At 41.1% G+C, this 26,344-nt stretch overlaps 3 protein-coding genes across 4 annotated transcripts in view; 1 reads left to right on the top strand and 2 right to left on the bottom strand.

The window, feature by feature from the left end:
* pdzd2 (PDZ domain containing 2) overlaps nt 1–3,103 on the bottom strand; it is a 61,929-nt gene extending 58,826 nt beyond the window's left edge. The window contains 1 exon segment of the mRNA XM_032516005.1: nt 2,736–3,103. The gene's annotated coding sequence lies outside the window, so the exon portion shown is untranslated.
* On the bottom strand, nt 1,469–22,676 carry si:dkey-3h3.3 (E3 ubiquitin-protein ligase DTX3L). 2 transcript variants are annotated; one of them, XM_032516024.1, is made up of 5 exons: nt 22,370–22,676; nt 20,515–21,516; nt 19,698–19,915; nt 18,983–19,063; nt 1,469–1,479 (listed from the first exon to the last, which is right to left on the bottom strand). In XM_032516024.1, exons 1-4 carry the CDS (start codon nt 22,373–22,375, stop codon nt 18,994–18,996), a joined length of 1,296 nt encoding a protein of 431 aa, XP_032371915.1. In that variant the 5' UTR covers nt 22,376–22,676; the 3' UTR covers nt 1,469–1,479; nt 18,983–18,993. The 2 variants fall into 2 exon arrangements, with proteins under 2 accessions (XP_032371915.1, XP_032371914.1); XM_032516023.1 differs by lacking the exon at nt 1,469–1,479 and adding an exon at nt 14,122–17,412.
* Nucleotides 5,273–15,723, top strand: golph3a (golgi phosphoprotein 3a). Its single transcript, XM_032516025.1, has 4 exons — nt 5,273–6,073; nt 9,029–9,160; nt 10,296–10,410; nt 12,709–15,723. The coding sequence occupies exons 1-4, from the start codon at nt 5,864–5,866 to the stop codon at nt 13,131–13,133; spliced, it is 882 nt and encodes a 293-aa protein (XP_032371916.1). The 5' UTR covers nt 5,273–5,863; the 3' UTR covers nt 13,134–15,723.
* Nucleotides 22,677–26,344: the final 3,668 nt, after the last annotated feature.

Genomic DNA, 26,344 nt, shown 5'->3' on the forward strand with positions numbered 1-26,344 from the left:
GTTGTAGAGCGTCCTCTGGTGGACAGACTATGCAACGCCATCACTAACAGGGACGTTGTAGAGCGTCCTCTGGTGGACAGACTATACAACGCCATCACTAACAGGGACGCTGTAGAGCGTCCTCTGGTGGACAGACCATGCAACGCCATCACTAACAGGGACGTTGTAGAGCGTCCTCTGGTGGACAGACTATGCAACGCCATCACTAACAGGGACGTTGTAGAGCGTCCTCTGGTGGACAGACTATACAACGCCATCACTAACAGGGACGCTGTAGAGCGTCCTCTGGTGGACAGACCATGCAACGCCAACACTCAGAACATTGTTGACAGTCCATTTTTATTTTATTTTAACCATTCATTTTTTATGGGCCATTATAAATGCCGATACCAACAGCTTGGGAAATAGATAGATAGATAGATAGATAGAAAGATAGATAGATAGATAGATAGATAGATAGATAGATATTTATTGATCCCAAAAAAATGGGAAATTACAGTGTTACAGCAGCACACAAAATATACATACATACAATATACATGAAATAATAATTATAATAACAAAATATAAGAATAAAAATATAAGAATATAAGAATATAAGAACAAATATTTAAATATATACAAGATGGGAAAAAAACAGAATGTGCAACTATTAAAATGTAAATGAACCAATCGATCCGTCTTTTTGGTTTAAAAACATTAAAGACCCCTGATCTACAATGGTCGAACAGTATGCACATCTTTTCTTTTTTTAAATTTCCTATTGGATCCCATGATTTGTCCAAACTGGTTGACAGAAAACATGAGCAACAAACTTATGTATGAATGTGCTCCAGGCTTTAGTGAGTCCCTATCCACTATGTTAAGCAACATAGGCCAACATGTCCAGAAGTTCTGTTAAACCGTCTGGTTCCTGTAGGTGGTAGGCTGGGAATGATCAGCGCGGCCTGGATGGCAGCCTCGAGATGTAAAAGCTATCACATTATTTCACAGTGAAGTCATTTTGAAGCCGTGGCCAAGAGCTTGAGAAAAACACTGAATGGAGTTACAGAGAACAGAGATTTTCCTCAGCAGGAATGCAGAGGGCCTAACAGCAATATTCACCTATATTAGAATCATGACACAGAAACTTAGGGGAAATCAAACTGCTGAAGTGGGCACCATAGATTTGTAGGCACCAGAGAAGAGGGATAAAAATAAAAGGATTTTTCTATCTTTAAATGTCTATCAAATTGGTGCACAATTATTCCATTGTTGTTGTGTGCTGTGTTGTGCTATACCTCATTTTACCTTCAGTAATTTGCCTTTATCTATCTACTTACACCATAATCTGAATATCTGAATACATGCATTAATACAAAGCAGCTTATCTTGAATCTATTACACAAGAGAAACACAGATGTGGCCCCTGGCTGAAGGCTGACAATACTACTGCAACTAATGAGTATACTCTGGATGAATGGATTAGTTGTCTGGTCTCTAAAATGTCAAAGAAATTGTGAAAAATGTGGAAAAATCAGTGTTTCCCAAAAAGCCCGAGAGGACGTCCTCAAATGTCTCGTTTTGTCCACAACTGAAAGATATTCAGTTCACTGTCCCAGAGGAGAGAAGGAACTAGAAGATATTCACATTCAACAAGATGACATCAGAGAGGACTTAACGATATGGGGGGAAGAAAATGTAATTGTGATTTTTCGGCCAGATATTGCGATTACGATTCGATTTGCGATTACAAAAAAACAAAAAGTTTAGCTGAAGTTCAGTACTCAGTGTGTGACAGATACAGAATGTGATGGAGCATTATAACACAGAATGCTTATCACAAACGTTGCAGTGATAATAATGAGAAAAAACTATTCCAATAGAAGATATCAGATCTAACAACAATCTGTGAAATGTGACATCCCCCCCCCCCCCCCCCCCCCACACACACACACACACTCTGACATCTCTCCATTAGTGCATGTATAGGCACTGAGCCTGTGTGTGTAGTTCAGGCCTGTGTGTGATGTGTGTAATAACAACAGAGTGTAAATTGTGATTTCCCCTTGTGGGACTAATAAAGGACACATTATTTATGTATTATTCCAGCATTTCTTGTCTTATCTTGTGAAAAAAAGGTTTTTACAGCAAAATTCAACTAAATATTCACATTCGCTTAGCTTATCGCATTCTTTCAAATCTCGATGTGAACAAGATGAATCGTTCAGATCACTCTTTTTTTCCATTAAAAATGACTCAAACCGATTGCCAAAATAGTCGATTGTTAAATGAAAAGGCTAGTTGACAACTAATCAATTAATCGATGAGTCTATGCAGCTCTTAACACAACTTATTATAGTTCAAATAGGGATCTCAAGCTATAAAGTAGGCTATATGGAATATATGGGTTATAGTATAAAGGCTATAGCCTATTCTCCCTCGAAATATATGTTAATTAATTTTATTCAGCAGTCACATTTGAACAGCCTACAGATGATTTAGAGCCAGCAGTAGTTAAAGCTCAACGCTGATTGGACTGATGTGCCCTATGTCTTTTTAGTAGTCTTCTCATATTGTATAATCCATAAGTGTGTTCCCTGTGCAAGGCACGCACTTCTAAATGAGCACACTCCTATAGGAAGCACGGTAACTTAAGCTGCTTCACAGTTAACCCAATATGGTCAGACTCAGGACGCATAATAAAGTCTCAGTGCATTTATTGAAATATGAAGCAGGGTCCACTGCAGGCCTACCTTCGGGCTACATGGCCGTGCACTTCACAGGCTCCAGATCCCGGCTCCAAACACTGGCGATGAGACGTTCACAGCTTGGGAAAAAAAAGCTTCTCAACGGTTAAATCCGTGCAAGAATAAAGTAGCTGCGCTCAGCTTGAAAAAAAAAAGAGAGGAAAAAAAAAAAGTGGCTTCAGAGTCCGAAACTCCATTCAACAGATATCCACTGAAGGAAAGCCATCCAAGAAGCGGGAAAAAAATATGAAATGTGTTGAATAACAGTTATTAACGCACTGCGTTTCTCTTTTTCAGCAGGTATGGGTATTATATGCTTTGGGGGGTTGATGAGCTTTCATTCGGCCGCCCAGTCTCGGATGCAGACGGGAGGGCGGAGTCTAGGGCCATATTTTTGTTGAGACGGCTGTTTTGGCCTGAAGACCCCGCCTCCCCGGCACCACTTCCTGCCAAAGTTAGGCTACTGCATGCTGATGCGTGGAGCAGGGGTTCCCAAAACTTTCAGCCCACGACCCCCAAAGTAACGGTGCAAGTGACTTGCGACCCCCCCCCCCCCCACTATAAACGTATAAAAGCATTGCGCGCAACCACGCACGCACTAAAGGCGTATCCAAACACGAGCATATCGACAACACAAAATAACACACAAAATAACACAACAGTTTTATTTTGCGTTAAAATCATGGCTAACGTATGCTATTTCTAATCGGTTTTAATTTTTATTTAATTTCTGGAAATCAACCCCCCTGTGGGTCCCGACCCCCACTTTGGGAATCACTGGTGTAGAGGACCACAGTGGATCCCCACTCACTTTTTTTCTTCTTTTTTTTTTTCTAATTCATTCAGACTGCAAATAAACGACAAAAAAACAAAACCCCTTTTAAAAAAAAAAGGAACTTTTACCTCAGGTTGGTGGCCAGGTTTGAATATTTTCCCCCATGGTACAGTAGACTGAAGCATACAGCATCCACCAAAGTAAAGAATAGCTAAAAAAAAATAGCTGTTCCTTCTGGAGCAGAAAACCAGTAGTATCTGATATAAATCTAAGCTGATATTACAATAAAGTAAGTTAAAAAAGATTACAGCGACAATATATCCAAAATTCATAATAAGGGCACCAGAATACTGTACAACACCTGAGCTTGTAATTTTCAAACCTTTTCTCATGATTCTGAGATCCCAATCCTGTGTTTATGAGATCTTTTCTGACCCGAAATCTCGTAATGATGACATAGTAAGTTATAATTATGACATACAGAAGGCACAGAACAGACGTTTTTTTCTTTTTTTTTTGGGGTGAATGCAATGCACTTTTGCAAAAGTACCAGGTAATGTTTCCCAAGATGCTGGTGGAGGTGGATGTCTCCTGTAGATACACAGTCCCCAGTATCGTGGACGTATCAGCTGGTTAGATTTCCGTAGAAATTAGACCGGTAGCAGTCAGACAGATGATGAGAAGAAGCATTTGGCAGTCCAACCTATGATATATGACATTGCAGGGCCTAGGAAGACAAATCCAATCCTAAGGTGATGGTTTCTCACTTCAAAACACTTTTTTGTACATGTTTTATGTTATAGAGCAGGTTCACTAAGGGCCACATTGGAAAAAAAAAGAATCACATCAAGGGCCAGACTTGTTTGGTTTATATTTGACATGCTTTTATTCGAGGAAAAAAAGTGTCTCATTTTCTCACTTACAGTTTGGCTGACATAACGCCCTCAAAAAGCCAAAAAGGGTCCTTGGCCATCATAAAATACAGCAACCAGATCCCTATGTGCAAGGGGCTGGATTATGCCCAGGGGCCTTGAGTTTGACACGTGTCCTAGAGCAGGGGTTCCCAAATCTTTCAGCCCACGACCCCCAAAGTAAAAGACTCGCGACCCCCCCACTATAAACGTATATAAACATTGCGCGATCTTGGACCTAGACTTTCCACAGGTTGTGCAGTACCAGTCCCTATATGCAAGCCTCTCATCCAACCCACTCCAGCACCATGGACCTTGGGGGCTGGTAGCAGTTTAGTCCTTATGGACTTGGCTTGGAAACCAGAGGGTTGCAGATTCAAGTCACAGTACAGTACCAGGTATGGTGGTGGACTGGTCGGTGGAGAGCTGCCAAGGTGCCTTTAAAAAAGGCTTTTAATGGACAGCCCCCTTTTCTCTGACATATCTCCAATTAGCCAATGTATAGGTCCTGTTTGTGCATGTGTACAGTATGTGTGTGTATTCCAGAGCTGTGTGTAAGGTGTAACAAAAGAGTGTAAAGTGTAAATTCTCCTTGGGGATTAATAAAAAGATGTAGGCTACAATTTGTATGTAGTCTCTGAGTCACAATCTGATTATGGCGCAATAGATGTACATATATTCACTCATAAGGTGCAAGGGCGCCAATTATTGGTCCTTTTAGAGTACTACAGGACATCTCTAAAGAGATGGCTTATTTAAATGTTGTAGTTTTCAAATTCCGAAAGAAATTCCAGGGGTGAGTGACGGTTGGCCAACATCTCAGAGAGAGAGAGAGAGAGAGAGAGATTCTAAAAAAAATCTTTTTAGGAGATTTTTAATGACCTAAGCAGGTAATGATAATAGCCAATGACATGATCAGCTGGCCTATATTTGAAGTGTGAATACCAAGATATTTGGCTTTAGCCTATTGTAAAATTATAAGATGGAGTTTATTGGGGAAGTAGGAGTAAGGAAGTAGGAGAAGAAGCAATAGCTATCTAATAAGAATAAAGTGTGACTGCGCTGTTGGGTAACATGCAGAATAAAAGTATTACAGTGTAACGTTATAGTTATTGTACAACCAATAATTTGAATTTAACTTAAAGTTACTTGGATGCTGGTTGGTGGATTCGGGTTATCTCGGCCTCTTCCTGCTGGATAAGTTCGGTACCACAGCACCACACGGCGCCATATTAGACAGACATAATACTGGTGCGGAATACGGACGAAGTCAAGGAAGGGGAGCGGTATTCCAGATGACAAGGGTACAAAGGCCGCAGTAGTCTATTCGCAAAACACTCGAGGTAACTGCTATATGGTTGACAACGAATAATTGAGATAAGCATCTCGGGCATCGCAGTCCGAGGCGTGTGGTTTTCGTCGTTGTTTAGCTAAGTTGCTGGGCAGACATGACTTCCTTGGTTCAGCGGAGTTCGGGCCTCGTGCAAAGGCGGACCGAAGCCTCGCGCAACGCCGCTGACAAAGACCGTCCGTCCGGCGAGGAGGACCATGAGCCCCGACGGGGAGACGAGCAGGACGAGGACGATACCGGAGACTCCAAAGAAACACGTCTCACCTTGATGGAAGAAGTGCTGTTGTTAGGGCTGAAGGACCGAGAGGTAATAGCAGATACACCCTGGTCTCTAACGCTGTAAAATAAAGGTAAATCTTAATGTTAAACGACGCTAAAGTTAGCCATATGTTCCTACCCAACGTAGCTAGCTAGCTAGCTAGCTAGTTTCGTTAACGTTAGCGCCCTTGTTTGCTTTAACGCTAGCTATAGCTAACAACAATAATGGGCCTCAGAGTTGCCGACAGACTTGGTCAGTGGGTTTTGCCAAAACACGGTTATGTCGAGAAGGGGTCTTTTATATTTAATCAAATGGGTATGGTTAGTGAATTGGACATGGTCTTGTGACAGATAGCTAGTCTTTTTTTGCGACGTTTGTGCCTCTTGGTACACCAACGCTAGCGAGTTAGCTTCACAGGAGACACAGTAACCTTACAAGATAACTAGCTAGCAAACCGAGTTCCTTGGAATCTAAACGGACGGATCTGTTGGTATATTTTAATGTAAATATTTCAGGAATGCTGCATGTCGCACAGTGGAACTATTAATCTACTGCTATGGGGTTATCTGCAATGCCACTTAAACACTGATTAAACAGTAACGTTAGACTACTAAGAGATGAGGGGCCACAGTCGGTGCTAATTAGAAAATATTGGCATCCCCTTGAACTACTTCCGGTCTTATTTTTTTTACCACATCGCATCCCAGTGGCGTTAACCAGAATGTGTTGGCACTGATTAACAGAAACAAATGTTTCAAGCCCAAGTAAAAACCTACGTTTACAAATCCATCTAAAACACATCTTAATCATCACGAGCGCACCCAGTTATTTGTCACGGTGTCTAACCAAGATGAGAGTTGCATACGTGTCTGGAGGCTTCAACAGGTTGTAGTCCATTTCCTTTCCAAAACTGTAAAACATAAAACAACAACGACATCACGAAGATGCACATTACACATCTGTTTAAAGTTAACACAATACATTTTTGGATCGATGTAGCAATGATGGGATTTATTCATCTATTTAACATTTTGACTGACACTTTATAATCTTACAACCAACAGTGAGTATGTTTACATGTACACTTATACTCCACTGTTATTCTGAATATGACAGGTCATGTAAACAGCGTATTCTGTTTTGATATTCCAAAATAGGCCTTTTTCCGAATTTAGCATTTTCTGATTAAGACGTGGGAAATGCCGGTATTATTCAGGTTTTAGAAGCATTCTTTGGACATGTAGGCATATACATTTGGAATATGCGTCACAATCTTGCAATGATGGAACCCACTGCAGTTCGAGGCGAGACCCACTCTATTAAGCAACCTGATTAAGGTTAAGGTTAGTATAGCCAATTGGTCAGGGGACAGGACCTGAACAAATCAGGTTCTGTTACCTTGCGTGCCTGGCCAATCATGGCACCCGAATACTATCGAAGGCCAAGTCTTGTCTAAACCTGCTGTGGGTTCCATAATAACGCGTCTCAAGCAGGGTTTTTAGCGCAGTTTGTACCAGTATAGGGCCTGTTACAGCTTACGGTCTGTGTGTTGCTATGGTTGTGCACAAACCAACCAGCTAACCGTTTCAGTGAGTACGGCTTTTGGTAGAGCTGCATGCTCAACAGAAAAGAAACAGTTACTTTTAACCATTATGAAAGACTTGGATGGAACAGGTTTTTGGATATGAGCTGACCTTTTCAAGAAACTGGTTTAGGGACAACATGTAAACGGGAATATTAGTGGACTATTCACTTTCATTAGCCACGGAAACCGCATAGTCGGAATATTGTCAGTTCTCCAGAAAGAGAACCTGATGCGGCACATACCTTACCACCAGCATTTTTGCATTTTACCCCAATACGTCTTGTCCCCTTCTACTACAAACTGACTGAAACGGTTTGATCAATATCAGTTAAATCTTAAGTTAGATTGCATTTAAAGGTTAATTTACTGCTTTCTGCTTGGACAACAATGCACAATCTTAGCATTGCTGCATGTTTAAGCACAGACGGAGTGCAATACTGTGGTGGGCTCGTGTTTGTTTTGCTGCATCAACACAAAACTTGTTAGATTGGTTAGAAGGTTGCTTTCCTTTCTACGTCTGTGATGCTGAGTCTGCATCAGTCTTTGCTGTTCAGATGTCTTGTGCTTTATTTACATCTGTTTCTGTAAAGAAAACCTTTACTTTGACTTAAGCCAGACATGGCCTCACAGGTACTGAGGCATTGCTTCAAGATTTCGGTACAAAATGACTAACTCAGTCATGATACTATCTATTGTAATATAAGACCTGTTAGCATTTGGTCAGTATCAAAATTTAAAAACCATCAATTAAAGGCCTTGACTTGCCTTCTAACTTGCAGTTGTGTGTCCCCATTTTATATATTATTAACACTGGAGGCACATACAAAGGTGATGTTGTCAAGCTAATGCCAGCTGTAATGATTGGGCCAGTAAGTGCAGATTCTGTACCATACTATACCATAATAATTTCATCTAAGGGTGCTTCAGATATTTGCTACTGACAGGAACTGTAGCCTAAAGTGTTGTTTAAGGTTATCTGTTTACTCATTGCGCTTATCAGCTACACCAACAGGAATTCTTCTGACGATCTGTTTTGCCCAGGGTTTTTCCTGCATAGGGGTGTTTAGCCCCCCCCCCCCCCCCCAATAGAAATTGACCAGCACCAAAATGACAAGAATTGAGTGTTTTTTTTTTACCGGTTTTGTTAATTGGGGTTTTATTTACTCAAGCATAATATACATTTTTGGTTATCAAATTGTCAGAAATAACAGGAAATTGCTCACATCTATCTAATAAGGTAACAGACTCATTGCCTTTACTGTACAAGGACCGATCATGCTTACTGCCAATCATAGCACCCCCCATTCAGAGCCAGGAAACACCCTGAGTGAGCCCTCATGTCCTATGTACTGTACTGTTGTGATTGCATAGTAACCTTTTGACTAACCAGTATTGTGATGTGTGTTGCAATGATTTAGGGCTACACCTCGTTCTGGAATGACTGCATTTCATCAGGGCTGCGAGGCTGCATGCTGATAGAACTGGCTCTGCGAGGACGGCTTCAGCTAGAGGCTTGTGGCATGCGGAGGAAAGGTCTGCTGGCCAGAAAGGTAGGATATGTGTCCCTGCTTGCACTTTTACTACAAAAATGGTTCTGCTGGTGCCCTTGCGTTGCCTTCTCTTAACTGATTTACGTGTAGCATCAACCTGCACAGTTATTTCTAAATAGGCATGACCAAGTCCAAGGAAAGTTTACTCTAGGAATGCAAAAAGCAATGCTAGACCTTAAGGCCTGTTTTGGTTAAACGTCTGCACATTTAAATGAATTGTAACCTGCATTGAGCAGCACTCCTCCCTCACGTTAGTAGATCATTTAGTATCCCATTAAACCGGATTTTGGTAAGATTTGCAAACCCTCTGCATGCACAGTGTGTTCTCCCATTACATGTGCAGCCCACACTACTGCAAACACTATTGTCAATGAAACTGTTGTTCTTAAACTGCCCAACAATGCACAAGTAGACCAGATTTCTCACTTCCAGTTTTCTGTCAGATTTTTTTTGTTGATTTCAACATTTCCGACTAAAGGCAGCTTTATTTCACAGGGGAGAGAGAAGGAAAAGAGACGAGTGAGACATAGTGAGTGCTCTGTTGTTACAGGAAATTCAGCTATTCCACAAACTTCAGAGTTTGCATGACCACAGCAGCATGAAGTGGGGTTGCCTTTCTCCAAAGGTTGAGTGGTAACCCCCGCCGCAGCCTAAACACACTACCTTCATTCAAAATGAATGGAAAGAGCTGAGTTTTTGACAGACTGTCCTGTGCATGTATAGCCGTTGCGACAAAGCTGGATAGCGCCAAGAAAACGCTGGATATGACATGGTAACTACAGCTGGAGCAAACAACCCCTAATAATACAATTGTATTCCAGTTAATTCCAATGGAAAGTTTCCAGGAATTGTGCAACTCTTCACTCTTAACGGTTTCATATTCCATCATCATTATGGCCTAAGTGAGTGAGGGAATTAGTTTTGGGGCAAAGTAGTTTTCCATTTATTTTTATAACGTCCACCAGTCACCATATCAATAAATCAATCGACAACAAGTGAACGTCACTCAGCAATATACGCAGAGGCTCGAGGAATTAAAAAAAAAAAAAAAAGGACATGTTGTGTCTATTTCTGCGACTGTCCTCTGATTATTACACCTCGTAACTGGCGGCCATCATTCTGAATGATTTTGCAGGTGATTTGTAAGTCGGACGCTCCAACAGGTGACGTGCTCCTGGATGAAGCCCTAAAACACATCAAAGACACACAGCCACCGGAGAGCGTGCAGAGCTGGATCGAACTGCTCAGCGGTGAGTTAAGCTGCTTTGTCGGCCCCCCCGCCCAACACTGGTTGTACGCGTGGATAGAAATCTACAACAATGGTGTCGAACTTCGTGGTGATTTTCAACTTGAGGCAAAAACAACAATAGAACCCTTCTGTGGCTAAATAATACCTCACTGATGAAGGATCAAAACCCTTACATTTAATCACTGGTGGTGGTCTGCTTTGGCTACACGGAGGCTTTGTCATTGGTATACATTTATATATAAGGCTATTCTTGGTGCGCTTCCATCTTATTTATGTTCACTTCTTATGAAGAAAAGTACTGGTCATTACTCTCTCCGTTCTCAGGCTGTTGTCTTGTTTTCTGTCCCACGTGTCAGTACTGAGCTTTGCTTACTCTGCTCCCTTTACATGGAATTTGCTGCAGAAGAACTTGAAACTTAGTAAATTGGTTCCTTTGAGTATTTTTAAGCTGAGAATGAGAAGCTTTGAGTTGGACTCCCTCACACGTCAATGTTTTAATTGAGATTTTATTGTAAGTGCATATTTGGCTTTCATGTGTGTGTCTTTGTACGTATGTGATGATGTGATGTAATTTTGATGCCTATCTTGGCCAGGTCTCCCTTGCAAAAGAGATTTTTAATCTCAATGGGTATTACCTGGTTAAATAAAGGATAAATAAAATAATAAAATAAATCACAACAAAGCAGACTTCAAACTTCAAAGATGTTATGATGCTGTGTGAAGAAATGATCTGCTGAGTCATTTTATGGTTATTTATTTCTGGTTTAGTCCTTAATACTTTTTTAAGTATTAAGACTTAAAATGAGATTACTTCACTTTAACCGGGAGATGGCAAAACACACATACTGCTACGTACATAGCTATAACCTTACTGCTAACTTCATACTTGACGTCATACACACTCTTTATCTCTCTCACACGAAAGCATGCACATTCACGCACACAGAAGTCTCTTTGCTTCGAGGTCCCCTTAACACATTTTAGTTTAAAACATCTGTTTCAACTTTTTTTTTCTTTTTCTGCTGCTTGAGTGGCAGGGAGTCAACTTAGGCCCAGCGGGCTGTACACTGGTGGAAACCCTGGCTTGATTTGATATGCAGCTAAGTTTCTGTAAAAAAGATTTTGTGATTGAGATTAATTTTCAACTGCTAGACTGTATTGCAGTACCATCTTTTCATAGCAGCTTTATTGAGTATGTTATGGTATTACACTACGCAGGCTTATGCAGTGTCAATGCCACTATAGGCATGTCAATGTTACACGTTCTGTCCAAATTACATTGGCCACGACCCCCACTGACCCCCATTGTGTTAGCCACAATGCTAACGGCATTGATAACTATTTTAGTGATTTATAAGCAACCTGTTTCTAGCAGATTTTCATATTACTGAGAATACAGCTATTAAGAGGTAATACTGTATATGAAGTCAAAGCTGACTCTGACAGCTGTAGGGCAGCTAACATTGACTATAGCTCTCACCATGAAGCTCCCAGCTAAGCTAGCGTTACTATAACTTGCGACGCAGTTAGAAAAACCGGAACAAACTAACTTTTGAAAACATAAGCCTTTTGGCTTGGTGAGTGTCGATTTTTTTAAAGTCGTTAAAACTATTTCCCATCCTTCTGATTTCCTGTCACTCCCCTCTGTGCGAACGTTACTCGGTACGTAACGTTGGCTCACAATGCCTTGTGCTTCTCCCTCCCGGAAATTACTGTTTAGCTGACATGAAGAGGAGGATTAGCTAACATTAGCCAACCTATTTATGAAATATTATTGATTTAAAAGAGATTTTTTACTATTTCAATTATATTCGACTTTGGGAATTAACCCTTGTGTTCTTTAGAGAAGACAACCTTTTACTCCAATCCTTTCCCTGTTTGCAGAGTCTGAGCTGGTACTGCTTCTGTTTTTTGTTTGTTTTCACAACACCTCGTCATAGATGATAGGGCTGCACGATATCGTTCATTTTTTTTTTATCATCATAATATCAACTTGCACAATAAACATCGCAAAAGATTTTTTTTTGTTGGTTTGAAGAAAATATCAGCTGAAAGCTGCACTTTTAAATGTAACCGTCAAAGTGCTGCCTTTTTATATTCAATTCATGTTCAATAAAAGTGTTGGGAAATATTTAATTTGTTTAAAATTCAACAATCAATTTGTGGTATATTAACAGAATGCTGAACTGAGTACCCTTTAATATCTGTTTATCATGTCATATTGTGCAGCCCTTGTAGATTAGCACGTCCCCTCTTGTTCGAGCATTAACTGTCCTATGTTTTATCGGCCGGTGTTTAGGAGAGACGTGGAACCCCCTGAAGCTCCATTACCAGCTGCGGAACGTCCGCGAACGGCTGGCCAAAAACCTGGTGGAGAAAGGCGTCCTCACCACCGAAAAGCAGAACTTTCTGCTTTTTGACATGACCACGCATCCTCTCACCAACAACAACATCAAGCAGCGCCTCATCAAGAGGGTGCAGGAGGCCGTGCTGGACAAGTGGGTTAACGACCCCCAGCGTATGGACAAGCGTCTGCTGGCGCTTATCTTCCTGGCCCACTCCTCGGACGTCCTGGAGAACGCCTTCGCCCCGCTGCTGGACGACCAGTATGACCTGGCCATGAAGAGAGTGCGGCAGTTGCTGGAACTGGAGCCCGAGGGGGAGAGCCTGAAGGCCAACGCCAACGAGCTGCTATGGGCCGTGGTGGCCGCCTTCACCAAATGAGGCCGCCACAGCGGGGACAGCGAGCGCTCATGGCATTCAAGTGGCATTGTGCTTTGGGGCAGGAATCCGTAGTACTGACCCCAACGTGGTGACTAGACTGAATTACAGTTTACCCCATGCCTGGACTTTTGGAATGGGCTTCCCTCTTTTTCTTTTTTTTTCCTCATCCCTCTTGTTTTCTACTCCGCACCCACCCCATCATTTATGTTCACTTTTGCTAAAAATAATAACTCACATGATTGGGGATGATATGGTTGAGGCCAAATGAAGATGTTGGTTATATCCTCTTTTATTTTCTATCGGGTATGTCTTTCTATGGAACTGTTTTCTTAGAGGTACGGCACAGGTTACTCATGGTAGGATCCTGACACGCCCGAGAATAAAATAACCCACCGCGATGTACATGCACGGATCCATGTACAGGGCAGTGATGCCGTATAGAAACGAAAGGTAAGCTGATACTAATGTCAAGTTTCTCCAAGTCCAAAAGGATACCCTCTACCACATGTGATTCAAGTGTATGGATGTGACGTTTATGGTGTCGCAGCATTCTTTGACTTTCAAATCAAGTACTGGGAGAAAACTAATGCGATCAGAATCCATCCATTACAATCACACATATAGATATATAGATAGATATATATGTACTTGTTTATCCTGTTCAGGGATGCCAGGGGGCTCGAGACTGTCCCAGCTCTCACTGGCCAGGGGAGGGGAAGGGCTCACACCCTGGACACGTCGCCAGTATATCACAGGCCTGATACAGAGACAGACGGCCATTCAGTTTCCAGTTCACCTGACCTGCATGTCTTTGGACTGCGAGGGAAGCCCATGCAGGCACTTGAAAAAAAATATCCTAGCTCCACACAACTGCCTGCTGGATTCGGACTGGAAGATTTCCATGGTGCAACAGCGTCAACCGTTGAGCCACCGTGCTGGCTTACATTCCATCCTTTCTGGCCTAGAGTTGTGGGGAAGATCATTTGTTTGTACAACAGGACTATAAGCCTGCACGTGCATGGACACATACGTTCCCTGCGATGTGGAGTGGGACATATCAGTTTACTTAGACTTCTACCCTGTTGAATATTCTGGGTAAAAACATTTCAAATGAAAGAACATTATTAGACAGACTTGTTTGGTGCATTGGGTAAAATAGTGCTGGAATAATATAAATCCTAAAGTTAACGTAGACTGGATGGGGCTGATAGAAGTACAGATAGGTGATACTCTTTTACAGTAGTTTTATTTGCAGTAAAACATCATTTTTGGTTTGTATTTCATCTCTGTGCACTGTCAAACTGTGTGCATGTCAAATAGAACCCAGGTTACATTCAGAATTCCAGTATGTAATATCTGAATGGTAACTGTTGAGAGCAAGCGCCTCTAGGTACGTCATCTCCTTGAAAACAAATGGCTCTAAAATGTGTAATTAATAAGATTTGGTAGTATCAGCTAGCACAGCATTAGTGGCTGCTGAAGATCAAATTGAAATATTTAGTGGCAGAATCAAACTCAGGAAAGCAGACCAAATTAATGCCAGCTGCCTTTGTTAGCAAAATTAATCATTTTCACTTACGAGTGAATGCCAATATAATAATCACATATGAAATGATCCCCATATCCTAAAGCAGAAGAAATACATTAAAGATGATGATCTTCTGCTCAGCTTTTGGGTTTGTGTATGCTACCCAGACTTGATTACACAACTACGCGCATGTGAAGATAAATGTGAATTTCAACTTTTCTCCAGTACAAGGATAGGTCTAGTACGTGTACATGATTTCATATGATTTATTGTCTGTATTTAAAAATACAGAAAACAAGACCTATTTTTAGAGAACTTTGGAGCTATTGTGGATGTTAGCGCTCGGTCTACTGCAGACAACAAATCCAGTTTTTGAGTCAACTAGTGGACCAGCCAGCACACACTAGATCATATGGAAATCAGACAACTTCACAGAGTTGTTGGATGGTGTAGTTTCCCCCTGCCTCCAGACTTTAAGCTTGGCTGAACGTATTCCAGACCTATCACTGTCTTGGATGCAAAGATCTGAAACCGATCTTGATCTTCTCATGTGAGTGTTGGCTTGTGGCAAACGAGAGCATTTCCTAACCGTGTCAGCGAAGCTTAAATGTACAGATCGTTTGCTTAACGTTGCAGCAACTTGTAAAATAAATCCATTGTACTCAATTTAACTTTGAAAACAATCTGGATTATCTAACAACCTTACCAAAGTCTAATCTGAAGAATCAAAAGATGGGCTCACATTCCAGATGTTGTGTGTAATTGTATTAGGCACAAATTCAAAGGACGTCTTGTAGCCGTATGATTCACGGTTCAGATGCTGGTCGTACTCTAAATCCATCAAAGCCTTTTCACCATCAACCATACCTTGCTCTTAATTTCATACTGCCTCAATTTTATGAATTTTGTTTTCACGCTTGTTTAGCTGTTCTCTGTTTTAATACAACTTTTGCTACTCCGCCTCATGAATCTGGTGAAAGACATTGCTTTATGACGGACAGTCTCCCTCTAGTATCTAATGTAGCAAAGGGTTGGGAGTGATCAGTCAGGCATCCTGGGAGACGAGAGCTGATCAGGAAGAGGTTTATGCATCAGAAAACACCTCAAACTGCAGAGTGAATATGAGAGATTATATGTTATCTAAATAAAGGGACCTGTAGTCTGTGTACTTTCTTTCACCCTAGAAAATAAACCAAGAGCTTGGAAGTGCCTAATCATATAACTGATTTTAAGTTTTTTTTGATGCTTGTGAACACAACTTCTTTGAGAGAAATATTCTACTTTTTACTCCTCTACGTTCATCTGACAGCTTTAGTTACTTTACACATTAAGATTTCTGCTCACAAAACGTAGTTTATAAAGTCTGTTCTTTATTTTGTAACCTAGCAACAATTTACCGGCCTACAGGTCCAGCTGAGATGATGATGTCATTAAACACACAGCTGGTTGGATCCTTTACACTTCCTGGATCGCTTTACTTTCAATACTTTACTTAACTACATTTTCCTGATGATACTTACATATTTAACATTGTCAATGCAGGACTTTTACTTTTAACAGTATTTCCACAGTGTACTATACTTCCCTCTGTTTGATTGGTTTACAGGGTGAGTAGGTCTGTAGAGGACGCTGTCTCTGCTCCATTCAGAAGCGCCTGCCACTGAACTGCTATAGCTATGCTTTTAGTATGATTTTACAGACAAAACTTTTCAGAAGTTATTGCAAATAAGAGTCAATCACTCTTTACTAGCACCATGTCCGTTAAAAGCGTGCCTGTGATATTGCTGAGTCAGCACTCGGCTTCTCGGTCGCTCCATGTCAGACTAAGTAAGACTTTTAAAGACCTTTTTAATACCATTTAGAATTAAATTGAATACCAACTTAATTAACATACTGGCAATGGTATGTAGGATATAATGGAATATCAGAAAGGATTTTAGACTGGAAAAATAAAGGTTTACCAAGTACCCTGAACTTAATACTACATTTTATTGTAATACTCAATACATAAATGCTTCGTGACAAAAAAGTTATTTTATGAAAGGACAATACAAGTGTTGGACCTTTGTGAACAAAGTGTAAGACTTTTAAGGCCTTACTTTTCAAATATACATTATTTAAGAAACTTTTAAGAACCTAACGCATTGTACCTGGAAATAACTTACAGAAGGCATTTAATAACCCAGCTATGCTACCGACCTACAGTGTACTTGTACTTCAGAGGAAAACATTGTACTACATGTACCTGACAGAGAAGTGTTACCGGTTACAGTGCAGATTCAGGTTTTACTCACAAAATATCCCTATTAAAATACAATGGATTATTATTCATTCATTTATCCAGCAAGATATTAGAGTTAAAAGCTTCACCTTGAACAGAAGTTAAGTAAACTGAAGTACGTTTGAAGGTCTGGTCTCAGAATCGAGCGCATTTTTACTCGCTCTGGTCTTGGTCTCGGATAAAGAGCACTCTGGATTTTATTTCAAGACCACACCTGCAGGGACTCCACTCAATAACCTGTCCATTGTCTGATTTATGCCTATGTGTTAAAACTTGCAAATGCAACCAATAACTGGACTCATATCTAATTCTAAAAGGAAATGTCCCGCCCACTTTACACGCACTCCCAAGAAAGTGGATGCAGGAGACAGGAGAGGAAGCTCTGGCTAACACATATCTGGTCTTGGTCTTTGTCCTGGTCTTGATCTTGACGCGGTCTCAAACCCTCGAAGAGTCGGTCTTGTCTCAGTCTCTGTGTTTTGAAAAAAGAAAAAAGATATTTTTGACCATCTACATCAATGGTGATATCGTGGTGATATGGTAGGGTTGACTATAGGCATGGGCCGGTTACCGGCTTCAACGTATACCACAGTTAAAAAAGGTCACCATTTTAAAACCTCTAAAAAATGTTGTCATAACGTTCCTAAAGCTTTTTTTGGAGTCTACAAGACAGAAAGGACAGAAAGTGCAGTTTAGAAATCCCTCTCCCTGCCACTGTGCAGTGTGTTTCAAAATAAAATACATTGTGCTCAATGGAAACAAGACACCCAGACATTTCAAAAAGAATACATGTATAGCTGTAATTGCAATACCGTGAAAACTGAATAGTGGTGCTTTAACAAAATATTAACACAATAAGGATTTTGATGAATAATCATCAATAATATTGATATGAGTAAGTGGGTAGATGCAAATAAAAGAACAGCTAGTAAGTCTGGTAGGTAGGGCGATATGGAGAAAATCAGATATCAGGATGTATTGGTAGGGTGACGTTATTATAGGGTTGGTTCAAAATATGTTGAAATTTTAGATAAATAATCATTAATACCACTTTCAAGTGAAACTATAGAGAAAAAGCAGAGGCTCTGTCTCCTTTTTTAGTTTGATTGTGGGACATACAAGAGAGATCTACACTACTACGTTTTCATTTTTAAGCTGCGTCCACACAGGAGTTCAAGCTCCCAAAGCGGAACTAATCTGCGTCCGTAGTAACACGTCTGACAACGCTTATCACATGACCGGCATGCAAGAGCAAACAGGAAACAGATTGTCTGACGTTGCTCTGCAGATGAATATCGTGGATGCATGTGTTGAAAATACAGAAAATCCTTTGGAGAAATAACAATGGTGAGAAGTAAGAGCAGGGATTTATTATGTTGGAGCGACGACGAGTTGGAACTGTTACTGAAAGGTCTGTAGGCTACCTTAGTGATAAGACTGACGTATGTCCTCGGTTCACCCAGACTACAGAACAACCCCAGAGTTTTCAAACCAGAAGTGGGGCAGCAGTGTCCAAATGTCTCTCTTTTAGGGGTTAGGAAACAGCAGTAGCGTGGACGCGAGGTGTTATTGTAGTAAAACGCATTGTTTTTCAAACCAAAACGTAAATGTGTAGATGCCTGTCTATGTAATGAAGGCGTGAGGGAATGTCCACAATGACACTAAAAAATAAAAGTTTGTTAACTGTCCATGCTTCAAAAAGGTGAATCTTATCTAATATGATCCTGATGAATTAAAGGGATACCATGCAGTTTCTGTAACGTTACTGACGTATGCAGAGCCGTCTCTGCACTCACAGCTTGATCCCTGCCCCCTTCTCACAAGATTTGGCGGGGCACCACATCTCAAACCTGCATTGCTGGTTTTGCAAAGATCATTTTAAACATAATTTTTTTTTACAAAAGACAGTGGAAGCTATGGCTGACTAAGGCGAGTTGGTATCATCAAAGTACATTACAATAACATTCATTGTCCCATAGCCATAACCTGTGTAATTGAATATGTCATGTTAGCTCTACATGTACAGGATGTGTGACCAACCTTAAAGGGACTCATTCTATTCCCTTGGCTTTGAGTTCATCTCCAACTCGGCTGAGATAATCAGGGTCTGGGTATCCATAGCTGCCAACACAACAACAGAAACTCAGTGACTTCCTGTGGACTAGCAGTGTTCATTAGTTAGAGCTGTTTCAAACGTTGCTTCACAATTAATTGTCTCAGAAATAGTTGCAATTAACAATAATATAGTTTAAAGTAAACGTAAAAAGGCCTTATATCACTGTCATGTGACCCAGATAATGTAGTAACACAAGTACACGGCCTATGAAGTAAACAATGCCTCTTTATTATCTGGATAATAGAAATAACTTTATCTTGCCATGAATACAAAGAAGTACAAATAAAAAGTTTTGCATGCCGTACAGGGAAGGACTCCATGAGAGGCGCTGCAGCTACATTTATCATAAGATGTGATGTAGGAAATATCTAACTGCAATCATTTTGACTGACACTGCAATATGATTCACAATGTTGGAGGGAACAATCCTTTTTGTGTCATTATTTATATATAAACAAAGATTTTTTTCTTTAGTCTGTAGGATAGGATTTGTCCCTGCAGCATCACAATACTTCATCCACCATGGTTTGACACATATTTTGCCTTTAACAAAATATTGTTATTGTACCAGTGCAAATTGTGCAGCCCTAATGTAAAGTACATCAATAAAATGTCATGTTGGCCAAAAAGAGTCCTTACCAAGTCGGTCCCCCATGGGTGGAGGTTTTGTGGTGAATATCGTTCCATGTGACCATGTTGTTCCTGCCGGTGGTGGTGGAGCGACCCACGGTGAAGACCAGTCTCTGATCAAAGGCCCGCCTCAGCAGCGTCAGGATCCGTCGGCCCTCTGGGGAGTCTGGGAGATAGGCCGTACGGGACGCACCTTCATATGGCTGCCCGGGGCTGGGGTGCTCCTCCTGCAGACACACAGGGGAGCTCGCTCCGCTTAATGATGGGAGTTGGTTTTCATGTGACTGGGTCCAGGGCTTTTCTCGGACCAATTCTCGGTTTGATTTTAAAAGTAGATATTGCGGCGACATTGTAGGGTTGACTATTGGTGCTTTCACAAAATAGTAGTAACACAATGAGAGTTTTGCTAAATAATCAACAATAAAGCGGATACAATGAATAAGTCGGTAAAGAGGTAAATAAGAGAAGAGCTGAAACAGTTTGGTGAGTTCAGAAAATCACTTAAAAAACAGGAAAAGACCACACAACACGATATTACCATATCCAAAATGTCAGACAATATCTAGCCTCATATATTGATGTCGATATAATCGATATGATAGCCATCCCTACTTTATACTCTGACAGTTCAGCAATGTAAGAGTCTCAAATAAAGCTCCTTTGTTCAGTGATGACGACTGAGACCACTCCATTCATACACTTTGAGATGATCTGAATATTCCTGGAAAAGCTAGTAGGTACCTTAAGTTTTTTTTTTTTTTTGTCAAATGCTGTTTAAGGTGAAAAGTGGAAATTAGAATTAAAAGAGTTTTATCGGTAGTCCTACCTTTTGGATGCCACTTGGAATGTAATAACGGATGGTTATTGTTCCATATTTCTCGTATCCAGGCAGAGATGCGGAGCTCGTGGTGGGCCTCATCTCGCCTCCCTCGGGCTGCGTCCCTGTCAACGTGCCGTACATCTCTCCACACGTCGGACACACAGGCTTGTATTGGAAGGCCGTTTCCACACAGTTTCTGCAGAACGAGTGCTTGCACGGCAGAGTCTTTTTCTCGGCGGTTGCTATCGGTTCCATACAGATTGGACATGGTTCTTCTTCGGGATCTTTTAAGTGTGGGGATGAAGGACCCGAGGTTTTGCTGCTTGGGGCCTCTGCTGGACCTTCGTTCACTGGACTCTTGCTAGAGCTCGGCCTGTTTTGTGAAAGGTACTCTTTTAATTTAGCAATGTGCACAAAAGGCCCGATCGCAGTGACTTCAGATCTTCTGTGGTTGTGCTTCAAGACGAGGCCGGGAAATCTCCTCTCCAGTTCTTGGTGGTCCTGCGGACCCACGGGGACACATGTGACCTGCAGGTCAGCGGCAGTCCGCTGGTAAAATGTGATGAATTGCTGTCTGACGAAGTCGGCACGGACACGGTGCAGGGACCCATGGGGCGATGTGAAAGTCACCCGTACTGTGTCACTGGGTTGACTGTGTACTGTTCTGGGGTCAGGCTGAGTTTCAATGACAACGCTCTTCCCTTGAATCTTCGCAAGTTCTTTCGCACATTTTAGCTCAATGTAGGACATGACAGCCCCGGATACGTCCACAGGTTTGACATGAGGTGAAGCATGCATGTCCTGCGGACGGGTTGGTCCGTGGGTGACGGGACTGAAGCTATGTCTCCGGGACAGTTTGGTGGACAGCTGCTCCAGCTCCTCATAGGTTCCTTTCACTACATAGCAGGAAGCCTTTTTCTCAAAACGGTATGGTTGAAGAATCCTCATCAAGCTTCCAGAGTCGTCGTAAGCGATTTTATCAATGATGAGACTGATGTCTGTGATAATCTGCAAAAAGAAAACTGAAGTTAGCCATTAGCTGCATACATATACATTACATTACATACATCCGAATGCAGTGTGCAACATAGTTTTTTCACTGATGGTGATGCAACAATGTGATACGGACCACCACATTATGAATAGGCTGAAATAGAGCTGGGTAATATATTGATGTTGTATCGATATCGCAATATGAGACTAGATATCATCTTTGATTTTGGATATTGTAATATCTTAATATATATATATATATTGCAAAAGTGAACAGTACAGTAGATCATGATAAAATATTAACTATGACTATAAAATATAAACATAATAACCTATAAACTGACTGGCTGAATAAGAATACTATGTAAACAGGGAATAAGTTATAAAATGTAACATGTAGATGTTTTGACCACAGTCCAGATTATGTATGAGGGCTAATATAGCTTATAAGAAAGTGATATGATTGGGGTTAATAACAATAACAGTAAATAATAGTAAATACGGGTTTTTACCACGTTGTGAGGCATTGGGCAACAAGCGAGGGAAAAGGTTAACGTTACTGGCGTCTTCATTTGAATTTGCGGGCTTTTATTTTGAAAGGTAGACTCCGAAAACAAGGAACGAGTAACCTTATTTCATAGTTTTATGGCCAACTTTTAGAACACTCTTCCAGGTAGAGAACATGGTGGTTTGTTTTGAGACTGAAATCAAAAAGGGCGAGATAAATTCCCAGGATATGTCTACGTATTCTTCACAAAAACAACATGGCTAGAACCAACCCTTCACCTACTTTGAAATCGGTTTCTGCTTTCACGTTCCACCTCCCTTTAGCCTGCTTAAGCTATCTACATGTAAACATGGGACCTACCTCCATATTGCAGAGCTCTTGTGAAGCTGTAGCGACGCCGTGTTGTCTCTCTGAACGAAGTGCTGACCTCCTGCTGCTGCTTTCTGCTTTCACTTTCAGGTCTGTCCGTTAGCGAGCCCTGTCACTCCCATACACGGTTACTTCCATAGACAGTTAACTCCTCGATGTAAGTCGAGTGAAGATGTGAGTTGCGCATGCGCCACTTGGCGAAAAGTAGTGGTAGAGCAGGCGCGCATGCACCTTGAGGTCCTGCTTCGACGCAGATGTCTAGGGTTCGAGTCCGACCTGTGGCGATTTCCTGCATGTCTCCCCCCTCTCTCCCCCCTTTCTCACCTAACTGTCCAGTGAAAAATTAAAGGCGGAAAAAGCCCCCCCCCCCCCCCAAAAAAAACTTCTGTAATTTCTGTCACTGCCCAATGTTGTGAGGCGAGTGCAGATTTGAGTCGCGCATGTGTCACTTTCCGACGAGTGAAGCTGTGAATTGCGCATGCGTCACTTTGCGACAAGTAGCATACAAGATGCTAACGAGAGACTATTGTAATATCAATAAAGAATAAAAATGGACCTACTTAACGAAGTTCGTCCGCTGCTGGCTACAAGTTGTCACTCGAATGGTGTCTTGAGCTAACGTTAGCAACCAAACAGCGATAGCTAGCTAAAACGTTTTTGAAATGATTGCTAGCTTAGCTACAAGTTAGCATCATAGCGCCATTGCTCTAGCCCCGCCCTTATCCATGACGTCAGCGGTGCTGCATTCATAGCGAGTGAGAACTTCAGGTGATTCCCGTCGTCCTGTGCATTTAAAGTGCTGCAACCAATAACTTGACTCACATCTATCTATCTATCTATCTATCTATCTATCTATCTATCTATCTATCTATCTATCTATCTATCTATCTATCTATCTATCCATCTAGCTATCATTTGGGGATTTAAAGGCATGACATTCATATAGCCAGACCTACAGTGGCTTGAATACATTTACACACCCATGTTAAAGTTGATTAAAAAGAGGAATAAAAAAAAATCTTTTGGAAATTGATCTTAATGCCTTAATTCAATTTTTTTTAGGAAAATCCAACATTTTAAGGACAGCAATTTTCTTTATGAATGAGTAATGTATTGTAAATAAAAAAATGTTCTTCCTTAAAATACAGGGGGCATAAGTATACACCCCCCTATGTTAAATTCCCATAGAAGCTGGCGCATTTTTATTTTTAAAGGCCAGTTATTTCATGGATCAGGATACTATGCATCCTGATAAAGTTCCCTTGGCACTTTGGAATTAAAATTCATATCCTCCTATCATTGTTTTATATCTACCTGTAATTGTTCTCCAAGTGTCTTCATCATTCTGAGATCCCACAAAAAAAGGTTTAACAGAGGCAAACCTATCTGATATTACTATATTTTTTCCAGAAATTTGGCTTAGACAGCATTGCTTATCTTGAAACCTTTTTTCTTATAGCCAACTATTTTGGAGTGACGTTCACAGAATGAACATTTTATGGTGATTTTACACTTTAAAACCACCCTTGTGTTGTCCTCCCGGGGTCCAAAACTGACAACAATTTGACATTTTCATCCATTTTTCACACTTTTAAAAAAGTTTTTTTAAAGGGTCACATGGGGGTCAGACGCAAGGAAATTGAAATTTCCAGCAACAGTTTTAGCAAGAAAAGAAAAAATGACAGTATAAAGATGACAAAATAACAGCAATATGAATAACAATAATAATAAGAAGAAGAAGAAAAATAAGAACATTCATCAATAAAAAGACATAAAAAAAGACAATAACCATAAATTATAAGTCAAAGTGTCATTGTTGAATCTAGTGTTAAAGTGTATATGTATAGTATGTGTGTATGTGTGTATGTATTTTACCTTTCACACGTGTCTGTGTCCAACTGCAGCTGAACAATTCCCCCTGAGGGCATTGATAAAGTATTGAGATTCTGATTCCGAGGGGCCCGTGAAGGCAGCATCCCTGCTCATGCTGCAGTGCCAGTGTTTGTCCAGCAGATGTCAGTGCTGCTCCACACAGCCGGCGCACTGACGCCACAGCCACGGCCACCACGTGACCGCCCGTCCCCGACACACCAACAGCAGCTTTGGAAACACGGTGCCCCATTGCCACACAGCGTCTTTTCATTCATTCGGCCCTCATCTGGAAGAATACCGTGCTATCCTGCAGGGAGGGAGCGGGATGGCTCCCGTGCTCCTGTTGCTGTCTCTCCGCGACTTCCCCCTCCCCGGTTTCAGCCGAGCCGGGCCAGACTCTCGGGCGTCCCGGTCTCAGCACAGCATGTACGGACAGAGGACAGCGACCCCATCGTCCACACAGCCTTTAACAGATGGTTGGCTCAACAATTGTTGTAATTTGTCTCTCCTGCTGTGTACAGGCCTGCTTCTATGTTCTATAGATTTTTAATATATTGGCCATGTTGGTGTAGAACACAGTGCCCATAGGTCTTATTAATAGCCTATGTAAATTGAAATACTCTTTTTTTTTGAACAATTAATTGTTGCATGTTTTGTTGGTTTACTGGTGGATTAGACCTACTATGAATTTGTATGAGAAACGAGTATGGGGTTGGTATTATTGTAGCACGTGCAGGCTTTTTAAAGAGGCTGAAACAAAAGACTTTGTCATTTAAAAAATGTTAACAATCAATGATAAAATAGGATTGAAATAAATGAATATTGTTTCATTTTGGAAAATGTCTTAACATGCAGTTTATTAACCAGAATTTCACCCTTTCACCCCTTTTTTTTACATCACCAGCCGGCGGGGACTATGACACGGATTTGTCACCGTTTTACAGTTCAGGATCTCGGTCTAGGCTAATACCAGGTGGACGGATGGGCGAGGAGACTGTCAAAAAAAAAAGAAAAATCAGCCAATAGAATAGCCAAATATAGGCATGCATTTATAATAATGGAAATCGGGGCAGCGGAGATTAAATCCAGTTTATAATCTGATCCCACAAGTCAGATAGGCCTAGAATGGGGGGGGGGGGAGACCCGCGTGTACGTGGCGCTTTTTCACACTCGCGATTTAAGGAGAGGGATCCAGTTTTTATCTGATTTTTTATTTATTTTGCATTTGGTTTTATTTGAGTCCAATTGTAATTCAAATTAGGCTACAGTGCGTTTCTGACAGCCGGGCCCGGTTCGTGACGCTGTCAGACTTCGTCGTCCTCGGATCGGAAGCGCGTGCGCGTGTCTCTGCTGTCCCGTGAAAAGCACGCAGGCCTGTGTCCAGCTTCGGCCGTCCGTTCCTCTCTTTTCTCTCTGTTTTCAGGTCAGTGGAAGATTACAGCTGCAGGATTAATTGCCTGCGGTTAACAGCTGACCTGGGCTATGTGTTGGGATATTATGTCACGTTCACGAACCCCGGCACTTTCTGTAAAAATCACAACCATCAAGTCTAACAAAAAGAAAACGAGAAGATTTCATCTCGTTCCTTTCCGCCTTGCAAACGCAAAATCAGCTGATCTGTCCCTCACAGATCCCAGATTAGGCCATCATTAAGTCATTAAACACCTGGAAAGGCCTGTAGTTATGTTTATGTAATATCTATTTATGTTTCTATAAATCATGAACTCCATTTAGATTCGTCTGTGTGTGATAAGAGAATTTTAATTTTGTCTTTATTAGGCTACTGTTTGACTATTTCAGCCAAAATATTTGAGCTTAATATCAATTATGAGACATAATGCACCGATAATTATTAGTAGTCTATAGTAGTATTATATTGTATCATATAGATATTATTAATGTTATCCATTTTGCACACTAAATGGAATAAAGCCTATACTCGTGTTGTCAGGCCTCTGCTCCAAATGCTGTTTAGTAGTTTATAATATTGATTTATTATTTGCTATTTCCATCCTTTCCTTATTATACCTTAGATGGCTCTAGGAGGAGTGGAATTTATTGCAAACCTATTTAACTAATAATAATGTCAACATT

This window comes from Etheostoma spectabile, chromosome 5 (assembly GCF_008692095.1).
Source record: "Etheostoma spectabile isolate EspeVRDwgs_2016 chromosome 5, UIUC_Espe_1.0, whole genome shotgun sequence".
In the NCBI taxonomy this organism is placed as follows: domain Eukaryota; kingdom Metazoa; phylum Chordata; class Actinopteri; order Perciformes; family Percidae; genus Etheostoma; species Etheostoma spectabile.